This window comes from Emydura macquarii, unplaced genomic scaffold, assembly GCF_026122565.2.
Source record: "Emydura macquarii macquarii isolate MOO-44397 ecotype Brisbane River unplaced genomic scaffold, CSIRO-AGI_Emac_v2 contig_691, whole genome shotgun sequence".
NCBI lineage: Eukaryota > Metazoa > Chordata > Testudines > Chelidae > Emydura > Emydura macquarii.
In genome coordinates, this window is record NW_027130828.1 from 10,500,945 (window position 1) to 10,514,113 (window position 13,169).

A 13,169-nucleotide genomic window follows, 5' to 3' on the forward strand; every position below is an offset into this window, starting at 1 on the left:
GAACTCCCTTAGCAAGAAGATTCATTGACTAAGACAGTCAGACTCTCAGGAACATCTGAGGTCAGAAGCAGCGTGGTCCAGCGGGTAAATGGTGCAGGTGTGGTGCTCGGGAGACCCCAGCTCCATTCCCAGCTCCGCCACCGACCTGGGCAACTCGCTTCCCCATCTGTAAATGGAGATCACAAACCTACCTACTTTTGAGCTCTAGGAATGGAAGAGTCACCTGAGCGCCCAGAGAACAGCCCCTGGGCTTGTCACCCTGGCAGGGTTGGGTTTCCAGGAGGGGTGGAGATTGCTGAGCAATGACTAAGCACAGTGCACCCTGCAGAATGTGGCTGCACCCCCCAATATGGGCATTGTGACCCCCAGTTCCCTTTAACATCACACACACTAGGCAGGGAATTGGGGAAAGGGCTGTGAGTAGAGAATTGCACTATGGGTAAATATTGTATTTTACACATAAGGAAACTGAGGGGAGGTGACTTGCCTAAAGCTGCCCACTAAATCAGTGGCAGAGGCAGGATTAGAACCCAGGTCTCTTGACTCTAAGGCCTGTGCTCTAACTACTAATCCAAGATGCTGCTTTTAGACAAGACTCCTCCCCCCAGCTCAAGGAGTTGGTCACTTACCTTTGGCAGGGCAGGGCAGTGTGACGTTCTCGTGGAGCACGCGTTCTAGCAGGACATCAGCACTGTCCTCCAGGTAGGGCGGCTCTGGAAGGGGCAGAAGATGCACTGATGGTTCATCTGGTCCTGTTTGTCACTGTGAGGCCTAATCTCCTAGGGGAGAGCTTGGCTACCGATGTCTGGCCCCTTCGGAGACTCGTGTCAGGGAAAGGGGAGCAGAGCTACGAACGCTGCAGGTCCTGGATGTTCGTCACGTTGGCACGAGCTAGAGCGGGAGCCAGGATCCAGGCAGGATCCAAGGAGCACCAGGTTCTGGGCTTCCCTCCCAGGCCGGAGAGGGCTCCGAGGACGCCCCACCCAGAGCGTGGGACCAGCCGCCCACCCTGCTGGCCTGAGACAGGCGCTCTGCTCACTCTGTCACGGACAAGGGTTCAGCACAAAGACCTGCTGGGGGCGTGTGGCATCATCAGACCTTCTGCCACCCAGCTGGGGAGGGAGAGGAAGGGAACCTGAGAATTTGGAAAGATCGGGGCCCCATTAACCTTCATCGCTGCCTGGAAAAAACACCCTCTCTCCTCCCAGGCCAGGCCCGGCACCTTTGACCGACCCCAAGGTGCAGCTTGCTCCTGAGAAGGACGATGCACGGCAAAAGCTAGCGCAAGCCACTGGTGTCCCACCCTGTGCCTGACCCAGAGGACACAAGTCTGTTACAGCCCCAGCTGCAGAGCCTGGCTCTTCAGCTCAAACCGTAGAGACTCCATCCCTTAGCTCTGCAGGGACCCATTTCCATCCTGCCTGTCGGCCGTGATGGCAGCCATCATGCTAGCAACACAGTGGGAGCACAAAGAAAGAGACAGAGCTGTGTCATGCAGCGGGGAGTCAGCACTCACCCAGCACCTCCACCATAAACTCAGCGGTGTCTTCTCCGGCACTGCTGGATGCAGTGCACTGGTACCGCCCCGAATCGGAGACCAGCACATCCAGGATGTGGATCGTCCCGTTGGGCCCCTCCTGGAAATCCTGGTCACCCACCCGCAGGGGGCTGCCATCCTTGGACCACCTGAGCTTGGGGACTGGAGAGCCGTGAGCCACGCAGGGGAGGTTCAGGGTGTGGCCCACCAGCACTTTCAGACCCTTGGGGCCTGGCAGAAGGCGAGGAGGCGCTGAAATGAAAAGAAATGATGGGAAGGAGAGTGCGCCAAGCTGGGAGGCAGCGTAACCGGCTCTTGGAATCTCCCCTCCGCCAAGATCTCAAACTGCATCAGTATCATTCGCCCCCTCAGACTGAGGGTGAAACTGAGGCACAGAGAGGTGAAGTGACATGCCTGTGGTCTCTTGGGGATTTAGTGGCAGAGCCAGGAATAGAACCCAGGAGTCCTGAGCCCTTGTTCTGAACATCACCACGCTGTCCTGTCACAGGAGGAGTCACCACAAGCCAGTCCCCTCTTCGGGGCACTCCTAGCCCTGTATTTTTTCCTTCCATACAGGGCTGCTTGATAGTGCTTCAGTGTTGACACACTGGGCCAAATGAGCTCCTTTTGGAGCAAAGATGTTGTCGGGAAGACAGAGCCATTCCAGGCGGACGTGTATTTGGGGACACGGAGTTGGGAGAGTGAACATGGATTTCCTCTCTGACAGTGACAAAGGCATCTACTGCGCTGAAACAGAGAGGAGGGCTCCCCTGCCTTCATCTCTGGATCTCATGGCCCCTGAGGACGTTACTCTATGAAAAGTGGGGCCCTGGCCATGTAAGCAATGATGGTGGGTTTTACAGGCAACGGATGAGATCCCCACACGGACTCACCACTTTGTGTGAGACACCAGCCAATGAAACAGTTATTCCAGGAGCAAAGTAAGGCCTAATAGAGGGAGAATGAGCAGATCAGGGTTCTCATTTCAATGCTCTCGCTGTGGGGCTGTGGACAAGAGCGGTAAATTGCTGCCTGCCTCAGTTTCCCCCTCTATAAAACGGGGGAGCACTTCCAGGGACCCACTTCACAAGGCTCAACCCGTTAATATTTACAAAGCTCTTGAAGATCATGGGATGTAATTCCTAAGCCTGCTTAACCACGCTAGAACCCGCTCACAGCAGCGCATCCTCCTGCACCAGATCCCTCCAGCCCACTGGCCATGAACCATGTATATCATAGTGTCTGCCCCTGGGAACCATCTCTCCCTCCTTTATAAACACAGTCACACCACCATCTCCGCCTGGTCCGTGCTGAAGCGGCTGTGCGCATCACGTGTCCCTAGCTGTGACGCGCTGCTGTTTGGCTGAAGAGGCAGAGTGTTTGCGCACACTGATAAAACATTCAGCGTCGAGCTATTTTTAAAGCAGACAATAACGCAGAGCACTCCGCCTCGCCTGCATTAAACCCGGCTCTCACCAGCATGATCAGTCCCGCCCTGAAACGGATGAACAGCCAGTAGAAACCCAAGGCAGAGCTTCGCCTGGTTTGCTGGAAGTGTCTTGGATGCTCTCCCAGCGCCAGCTGACAAAGGGCTCCTCAGTCAAACTACAAGAGGGCTTCACACCTTCGTGGGGCACATGGTGCCAACTCCCACCTTGTCCGGCGGAGCAGGAGAGCCATCCATCGGCACCACATAGGTGAGGCGGACTCAAGCCCTGGGCTCGGTTGGGGGGAGCCCAGTTTATGGACTCTGATCGGGCCAAGGGAAGAGAGAGAAATCTGATGACCATGTTGAAACCCACCTTGAAATGAACACGTAAAGCCAGCCAGGAACGTGCCGGAGCAGCAGAGGTCAGCTCCTCAACGGCTCTAGCGTCTCCTGCATTTCTAACTCGGTAGCCCAGTCATCCCTTTACATTAAACGCCTGCAGTGCTTCCCAGCCAACAGCAGGATAACGACGTTAGCAGCTGTCTGCAGGCAGGACCCTGTCCAGCCCGCCCGGAGCCCCACTGTAGCCCAAGGCTTGTCAAGAGTCTACATCCCGTCTGCTGACACACGGTAGTGATCTGGGCAGTGATCCAACACCAAGCACAATCTCAGAAAAAGCTTCAGCTGGTCTTGACCGGCATCGGCTCTGGCCCCGGGGTGGGTTGCTCTCTTAGGACGCTAGGGTCCATTTACACTGGAAAATTAATTGGCCACGTCCTGGAAGCTCTCTCAATAAGCGACCGTACAAAGAATTTGAAGTAACACAGCTGGGGCAGGCAGTGTGGCCGGGGCTTTCCTGTCCTAAAGGTGGCTGGGGCAGCACACCCTTTCCTGTTCCCTGATAAAGTGCATCCCGCAGCCCGACACAGGCTTCTGAATGGCTTTCAACAAGCCCCGCCCTGCCCGCGCTAGCTGGCCCTGAAGCGTTGCCACCCAAACCTTGCCAGACTGCTTGTGGATACTGTGTCCCGAGCAGTCGACTTCCCAGGATGCCGGAGACCGACACCCCCTTTCGCACGCCTTGGTCCAGCCAAGCGTCCTTGCCCTACCATGCAGTAGGGAGCCAGGATGGTTTTCTTCGAGGGCCGGGAACCTGGATGCTCAGGCTCCTGTACTTGGGGTGAGCAATGGTGTGGGATGGGAAAGACCCAACAGCAAACGCATCAGAGCGAACGCAGGGGATCCCGCCTGGGGCATAGCAAGGGCGGTGACTGGGCGCCAGTGATGCTTCCTGGGATGCGAACTAGACTGCAAGAGAAGCAGCACGAGGAGGCTCCCCCCAACACACCCTGAATCACTGGCCCAGCATAAACAGAGTCACCCCCTTCCATCCCAGAACCCTGCTGCCTATTCCCCCGAGCGCCCACATGCTACAGTGATGGGCACCACCTGGTCAGCTGGGGGATGAAACAGACAGATCCAAGCTCTCCCCCTAGTGGAAGCGCCATCACCTGGCAAAGGGCTTTCCCCAGTCACAAGGGCACAGCAGTGGAAAGGTACATAGGATGTGACCCGCTGTTCCAATGCAACCCCCCTACCCCCCCCCCACACCCACTTAATGACCTCAGCCTGGCAGAGACAATCCCCTCGTTAAACTTACTGCCCCTCCCCCCATTACAGAAGGCTTATCTGCCCCACGGACGTGCTGGACAGACAGAGTGCTGGTGGAACAGGTACCTTGGACTTCCAGGCGGTAGCTCAGTGAGGAGTTCCCGGCTGGATTCACCGCCGTGCAGGTATAAAGGCCGCTGTCCGTCACCCTGGGCTCAGCCAATCGGAGGGAGCCTGAAGGGAGGATGCTGTGCCTAGATCAGAAGAGAACAGACCAGCCAGGGTGATACCCCAAAGGAAAGCCCTGAAGAGCTGAGAGCGCAGCACATGGCCCCTTCTCCTCCTGGGTCTGCTTAAAGCTCTCACTTAGCAGCCAAAAACTATACATCAACGGGCGATGGCTGTGCATTGACAGGGGACGGCAGGCATGCATCGGGGGCAGGGAGAAGCAGAGGGGACCTTGATGTACAGGCAGCATCTAAGAAGGATTCTTGTTGGGAAGGGCACCAAGGAAAGGCCACTCCTGACGGAGCGCCGCCAGCGTGATTAGCACCGTCTAAGCACAGCCTCTGCCCTGAGGAGCTGGCAGACTCAGACGGTGTGAGGAGGAGAGGTTCCTACCTGCTCCGAAGACAGCACACCTCCACAGGCCTTACATAGCCCCGGCCTGGGGTCAACCCCAATCACCACCCTCGGCCTAACCTTGCTCTCCAAACTTGGCTCCTCCTAGGGCATCCCTGCAGGCCTCTGCCTCCCCCCAGCTCTTTGACTTATACCCCGATCAGAGCCGACAAGATAAGTCTGCCTCCTTACACAGGGGGTAAGCCCCATGCACCAGGGGACACAGGAGAGGAGCGTATGCAGAGCCCCTGAACCTGCCACAGATGGACAGACACCACAGTCCAGATACCCAACGACTGGGAAACGTTCTTCTTGGGAGTGGGAGGCCCGGGGGGCTCTCTTCCCTGGCGAGATGCTTCCACGCCTGGCTCAACACGCCAAGTCCCTTCCCGCAACTCCTCCACGACAGAGGAGGCGAGCACAAGCCAAGGTAGAAGAATGAGACCTCGCCACACAGAGCTGCCTGTGGACGGGAGGTCATTCCTGAACGCGGCTGAGTGGCCCCTGGAGATTGGCTATTGCAGCTGGAGCTGACCACACGCTCCCCACCAGCTCCCCCCTTGTCTTTGTCAGACGTGACATCACCGCAGCCCACGTCCGCAGCCGCCTCACTGCGTGCTCCCATCAATCACCCCTGTGAACGATGAGAGGCGGCTGTCTCCAGGCAGCAAAGAGAGCCAAGGGGAAAGGGTTGGGGGGGACTGGAAGCAGCAAAAGGAAATTAGACAGGCGAGAATGGGGCGGGGAAAAGTTCCACTGGGAGGAGATGTTAAACCAAGTCCCTTCCACGCAGCAAAGCTGGCTGTTTAGGTGGAGGATCAAGATCAAGGGCTTTAACAAACAGGAAGGCAGGGAGTCCTGTTCCCTGTTGTTAACCTCAGGACCAAGGAGCCAGCGTTTAAGGAGCCCTCATCCCACAAGGATGCTGAAGGAGTTTTAACAGAGGTTCCTGCTTATGAGGGTTAAACGTGATTTGCTTGGTCAGTGTGAACCTAGGAAAATGACTCATGCTTGACAACAGGTTCCAATCTCTCCCAGACAGGCTCCTCCCCACGGTGGGGGTGAAAACGATTGGCTCCCTGGTGTGACTAGAGTCAGCTCCACTGACTACATGGAAGGATGAATTTGGCCCTCCAATGTTCACCCATATTACCAGAAATTGCCTCTCAACCCACAGATAAAAGCTATTATTGGGTCCAGAACTTGCTGCTCTGCCTACACATTTGCTGCACATAATTCCTAGTTTTGCAAAGCACTCTGCAGATGAGAAAAATTAGGTAAAGCCTAATTGCTGTATGGTGTCATTGTGCGCTGTTAAACAGCTGCCACTTTCCACCCCAGAGGCAGCTGCATTTCAGAGTTGGCTGACACAACGTGTAAGATCTTGCATCAAATTCGTCCCCGACATTGCTCCACTGAAGGAATGGAAACACAATACGGATGAATTTAGTCCATTAATATTAAGTTAATGGAAAAAAAACAATGGAGGGTGGAAAAAAAAAAAGAAACCGTTAGTGTTTGCTATGAAGCAGTGAAAAGAAAAGGAATTTACCTCCTGCTTCCAGTATGTTACCATCGTCAGGACAATATGCTCCAAGGAATTCCTTCCTGGGAGGATCACTTTCCAAGACTCAAAATACTACCCAGTGTAGTGAGTGAGCCAGGGACATGGGGGAAAGAGAGATGGAGGCTAGACGGCCTAGCCACTCATGCAGGTCTCAGAATGAAATACGCGTGGTGGTGGCGGCCCTCCAGATACCCGACCACCAGTGAAACATCTCAGTGTGAGTGGTCTTAGATTATTCCAGCCCCTCAATAACCAGTCAGCTGGCAACTCCCAAGAGCACAGATTGGCGAGAGGAGAATTTGGTAGGAAGTTTCCTCATCGAAGTCCCTGCCACTGAATTATTTCTCGTACGCAGATTCTTTTGCGGACACCAACCCACACTTCAACACCCCCTCCTGTGCACACAGACCACGCCGGCTCCTACCCCCGGAGGAAGGCACTGCCCTACGGGAAGATTTCCTTACACCAACGCCATGAAGTACTTGTCCACTGATAAAAGGAGTCGGCTGTGTGTTTGTAGCGATGGGCCAAGCTACAAGGCTTGGAGTCAAGATTTTGGTTTGGTCCATGAATGTGGGATCGGGCCCCAGGTCAGAAACAGGAGCAGTTTGGGGATGTAGGGAATGTCTGGAATGCAGGGTCTGCTCCTGGACCCACTGCTAATTTACATAAGGATACCATAAGGGACTGAACAGCTATACCTCTCAGCCAGAGACAGCCACTGGATGAAGTCAGATGAGGAAGTATGGTCCGGGGGTTAGGGCACTAGGGTTCAAGTCCCTGCTCGGCCAGATTCCCATGGTGACCTCAGGCAAGTCACTTCCCCTCTCTGAGCCTCAGTTTCCCAGCTGTTGAATGGGGATAATAGCACAGGGGTGTCAGAAGGATAAATACACTGCAGATTGCAAGGTGCTTGGGTACCATGGTAATGGGGGTTCCTACAAGTACCTAAGATACATCGAGGAGACTGTGGGGGGCCAGTTACTCTGCGACATTCTCTCCTCTACGCACATCATTCTGTGACTTCTCCTTTGACCCCCAGGCTGCTGCCCACCCCCCAGAATTCCCTGCAGCCAGCTGGCCACAGTCAGTTTTTTCCCCTTACACGAAAGGCCCTACCCTGCACTGGATTGAGGGTTAGACTCCGCTGATTTCCATGGGGCTGAACCCACTAGGTCAGACCTGAATTTGGGCCCAAGCTGTTGCTGAGAGGGGGAAAGAAAACGGGGTGGGGGAAGGAATGTGTCTATTTTGCAGTTTAAGGACCAGATTTTTCCATTGTTTTGTTTCAGTGTCTCAGCTCACTCTGTACTCACAAAAACAGACCCTGGGCTGTCTCCAGCGCAGCAGACATGCAGGGATCATGCTGCACGGTGCAGGAGCCTCATTACTCAAGGTTTAAAGCAAGGAGCATGCCCAGGTCAGGACTGGCTTGTATGTTCCAGGCAAGATCCTTGTATCAGGACTGCACAACCCTGGCCACTTTTGCTGACACGGGATGCCCCCTCCTCTGAAGCACTCACTGGGTTTGCTTTCAGAGGGTCACACGGCTTACAGCCAGACCCACGCGCTAGCAAAGGCTCCTCACACGAGTGGGCACTGCCTAGCTTGGGCAATACAAATCCTGAAGTGTGTTGAGCACCCTCAACCTCTCACTGACGTCAACGGGAGCTCCAGTTTGGTGCTCAGGGCCCCCATCGGGCCCTAAGGTTGAAGTACCTCCACCCTGGTAACCCAGTGCCTTTGGTGTCGGTCGAGTTAGTCTTCAGAGAACGCACCTTCCTCTGTGTTGGGTACAGAGCAAACCCAAACAGCAGAACTGCAGCACCAAGGAACAACCGTGACACGTGGATGTGTGAAGGAGGCTTTCCACTGCCATCTGGCCGAATGACGATCGTATATTAATTACATTCCAGCTAAGAGTCAGAAACCCATTTAGCAGGGATTAGCTGTGCAGTAGATCTGTCTCGCGTGCACTGGTGACCCGCAATAAAAGAAGCTTCAACAGCCACTTGGCGCGTGATTACCGCTTTAGCCGAAGAGGAGTCCAGCGCATTCAGATCACATCACTCAGAATCGTTCCAGGTCTTGCCTTGCTCCAGAGACACTCCTGGCTTCTTTGCTTTGCTAACATCACTCCCCCGCTCCACTACCTTAAGAAATAACCATGACAGCACCAGCCAGGAATGCACAAAAAGCCAGATGTGCTGGAGGACGCGGGTGTGCGCTGGGATGGGAGAACAGGACATGAAAAGCAGCCCCCCTCCCCCACCACAAGTCAATTCGCAACTTAAGTCCCATATGTTTCCAGGGGCGTGTGCGCTTCATCCGAACACGATTTGAAAGCAGACGTTCCATCCCGACAGATGTTAGGATAAAGGGCCGGTAAGGACGAATCCAAGAACTCACTCTGCTTTCTTTCAGGGGCTGTGCCAGCCGCTGATATCCTGAGACGTTTGATTCTGGGAGGTCACAGATTTCTCCAGCCAGGCACTGTCTAATTGCACTCACAGCAATCAAGTACTCACAGCCCCGCAGCAAGCGAAGTATTCCTGCTGCAAGAACACTGAGCTGGTGAGCCACGCCAGCTCTGGGACCCTGCTCCATCGTCAGGACCAGCTGCTGTGCCCAGTCACAGCGCACTACTGTGAATCTGAATAGGGCTCGTGGCTTTGGGTGGGTAGTTATGGGACTTAAACCACATTATACATATCGCTTTCACCTTCACTCATGGATCTCAACGCTCGTTCATATTAACTGAACTATGCTGACGGCACAGCTTTGTGCAATCTCTTTTACAGGCAGGGAAACCGAGGCAATTTGCTAAAGACCCACAGAGAGCCAACAATAAAAGCAAGACGTGGAACCCAGATCTCCTGCCTTCCACTTCCCCAACTCTAACCACTAGACCATGCCCCCTTCCCATGAAACACTTCAGATCGCTCAGCCATACCAGATCACCTCCTGGGCTGAGAGGATGTCACACATGCTAGAATGTGACATTCCACTTCACATTCTCCCACCGTAACTCCACCGAGGTTGATGGAATCACAGCAGGGGTTAATTTGGCTTGTAGCTACTAATCTCTTTTGTGTACAAAGGGTCCCAAGCTCTTGAAAAGAAAAATAAATAAACCTATGGGGCTTCTAACAGTGAGACCGCTGGGTTCCCCCAGCTTTCCACCTTCTAGCCAGTTCCTTACCTGCCTGTGATGAGAGGCAGTGGCCGGGATTCCTGCGTCCATACCACCAGTGGGGACGGGTATCCCTGAACTTCACAAGGCAGTGTCATTTCTTGCCCAACCACAGCTGAGATTCTTATTGGTCCAGTTGACTCACGTGATCTGTTACTGCTAATCCTGGGCTTAGCTATTTTGGTGGGACAAAGAGAGGAAAGTGAGGCTGTAGTCCAGGCTGAAATGCTCTCGGGTTTTAAAGGCCTTTGCTGACTCTATTCATTAGCACCAGGGAAAGGTGCAGGGAGATGGACCTCCAGGAGGCTACCTAACTGCAGTCTGGCACTATGCACATCAAATGTCCCTTAGGACAAATGCCATCTGTATCCTTACCTGTATTACTGTCCTAACCATGATCAGTGTCCCAGGGAGTTAGCGGTAAGAGACAGCCCTTGCCCCAAACAGCTTACACTCGAAACAGACACGACAGACCGAGGGCGGAGCGGGGAGAAGTGAAGTGACTTGCCGAAGGCCATACAGACAAGCCAGCCGAGAGCTGGGCGTACAATCCAGGTCTCCTGACCCCAGAGCAATGCCCTAGCCACTGGGCCATGCTGCCTCTGCACGTTAGAAGCCCCCTGCACGGAGCAATACGTGCTCCAGGTAGCGGTGACACTCTGGTGGGATCGGCGGGGCTTATTCATGACCCCTAGAGAGAGCCCGAGGCTCAGTTGCAAACAGGGGTGAGAGAGCAGGGAAGAGGCTCAAGGAGTCCCTCGGGTGCTAAGCTCCCGTCTGACGTCAGCCAAAGGCTTGCCAGTAGAGGGGGCCATTTGAACAGCAAGCAGACAAGAGAACTCACTGTTGACAGAGAGCTGGATTTCCCGGCTGGAGGAGCCCACCAGGTTGGTGGCTGTGCAGACGTAGACCCCCGAATCTGCAGCAGAGGGCCGGGGGATCAGGAGGCTCCTGTCACGGTGGATGTGGTAGTGGGGGCTCCGAGAGGAAAGGGGCTCCAGTTCCTCCAAAGGAAAGGAAGAAACAAAGCCAGGGCTCTGCAATGAACTGAGTGAGCAGCCGGGGAGCAGGGGAGAGAGGAGCTGGGCTGGTGCTTTTAAACCCTTCTCCCGCTGGGGTCCATCTCCACAACCCCTAGATGTCTGGGATCCAAGCACTCGCTCCATTCCAGGGCAGCCCTCAGGCCAATCTCTCTGGCCCTGTCTACACTGGGAAACGGCACTGTGTTAACCACAGCGCAGCCCTCAGTGGGGACCCCGGGGTTAGCCACAAGCAGCTGAGACAGCCGTACACAGGACAGTCCCGGTCTGCCCCGGGCAGTGAGCACCAGGGTGGACAACACGTGTTCTAACGCAAAGCGACTCCTCGCGGGAGATCCCGGCAGCAGCTAATGGGCCAGGATTCCTCTGCGAACCCACACTGCCAAGAGAGGGTGATCTGTCTGTCTGCCCTCCTCCCAGCTTGACCAAGCATCAGCAGCCTCCACCCTACCTTTGTCCAGACAATGGTGGGGATGGGAACTCCGCTGGCGTTACAGGGCAGGGTGACAGCCATTCCCTCATTGGTGGTATAGAGGGCAGGCCCGGGCTGAATGCTGGGCGGAACTGTGAACAAGAGGAGCATCCTCCTTACTGCTTCATCCTGACTGAGAATGGCGGTGCAGGGCCAGGCCTTGATTTCCAAGTGCCCAGCAGCACCCAGCGTGGCAAGAGAGCTCAGCTCCCTCTCGTGGCCTCTAACGAAGGGCCAGATCTGCGAGCGTCCTCAGCAAACCGCGGCGACACCAGTAGTCTGGTTTTCAAGAGAACCCAGGTCCTTCCGAAAAGGCCGAGCCAAGCCCTTCGGAAAGTCTGGCTACTCTTCTGAGGCCCAGCTTTTGAAACCAGCTCGGCTCTCCAGGCCAGAACCCAAATGGGAGCCGAGCTCTTTGGAAAATCTAGCCTCAGCTGGCGGTGCTGGGCCCTTGTGACAACTCCAGTCTTACAGCACAGCCTCAGCTTCCTCTGACTGCTCTCTAGGCAGCTCAACCCGCCCCACAGGCCGCACTCCATTTTCTATGGATGTACCTTTCGGTCAGCACACCCAGGAGTTTTAGATGCGGGTCACCAGCTCGCTGGGAGGCAGTAAGCAGCTGGATTCTAATGAATAGCTGAACTGTCCCGAATCGAACTGCACTTGTGCAAGCCGGTTAGATGTCCCAGCACTGCCAGATAACAGGAATTTTCCTAAATGACTTTGTCAACAACGTGCTGCCCTGGGGACTGACACTTGCTAAAGAAACTGGCTTCATCAGAGCAGGATTTTCTCGCCTTGACTGAGCATAACTGCTCCTTTAGCTCAGTGGCAAGAGCCACGTCTCTTCCAAAAGGCATCCTGGTTTCGTACGTGCTCCACGGGAAACCGGCAGAGGAGGCGGCAGCCAGTCTCCACCACGGTACCTGCCCCCACGCACTCTCACTCGACCGTGTGCAAAGCAAACAGACGGCTGAGCAATTCGTAGTGCCTGGATCTAAACCACTCACCATGGATGGTCAGCGTCACGTTCTGACTGCGAGAGCCCATGGCATTAGTGACCAGGCAGGTGTATTTCCCAGCATCCTCCTGGAAGGCCTGGTCTATATGGAAACTTCCATCGGCGCGCACGGAATGGCGGCTGCTCAGTGTGACCTGGGAAGAGAGATAACCCTTGACTCTGGACGGATAGTCAATTCAACGAGCATCGCATGCTTGTCCCTCTGCTTTAGAAAATACCTCACACCAGATCCCTTGCTGGTACAAACTGGCATGGCACCACTGACTTCATCAGAGCGATGGCAGTTTGCACCGGCTAAGGATCTGGCCCCTCATGACAACCTGGAGGGAGCTGAGAGAAGAGAGAGTTACCAGGGGGCTGTTGAGATGGGAGAGCTGAAAGGAGCTGAGTAGGCGGAGGCTGGCTCTGTGATGACAAAGGGAAGACATAACAGCCTGCCCAGTCTCTGAAGGGGGTATCCATGGAGGAAGAGGAGTTACTTACTGCGACATGGAGGGGCATAAGTATTAGTAGTAAGGGGGAAAAATGTAGGCTGAATATCAGGGCAAACCTTCCTGACGTGAGATCATCTCCCAAGGGAAGGGGTCCAAGTGCTAACACCTGGGGCACGGCCTGGATATTCTCCTCGGTCTTGTCTATCTGTAGCTTTGATTGTACAATCATTCCAGTGACTAACAA

General features: G+C 54.9%; 1 protein-coding gene across 1 annotated transcript in view; it reads right to left on the reverse strand.

The window, feature by feature from the left end:
* The window catches only part of HMCN2 (hemicentin 2), a 111,516-nt gene that overhangs the window by 64,916 nt on the left and 33,431 nt on the right, over positions 1-13,169 (reverse strand). Inside the window, exons 20-26 of the mRNA XM_067542193.1 lie at positions 12,481-12,625; positions 11,450-11,562; positions 10,803-10,962; positions 9,968-10,133; positions 4,704-4,831; positions 1,517-1,789; positions 630-713 (exon numbers count right to left, since the gene is read on the reverse strand). Coding sequence (XP_067398294.1) covers positions 630-713; positions 1,517-1,789; positions 4,704-4,831; positions 9,968-10,133; positions 10,803-10,962; positions 11,450-11,562; positions 12,481-12,625 — 1,069 coding nt within the window. The remainder of the gene's footprint in view (positions 1-629; positions 714-1,516; positions 1,790-4,703; positions 4,832-9,967; positions 10,134-10,802; positions 10,963-11,449; positions 11,563-12,480; positions 12,626-13,169) is intronic.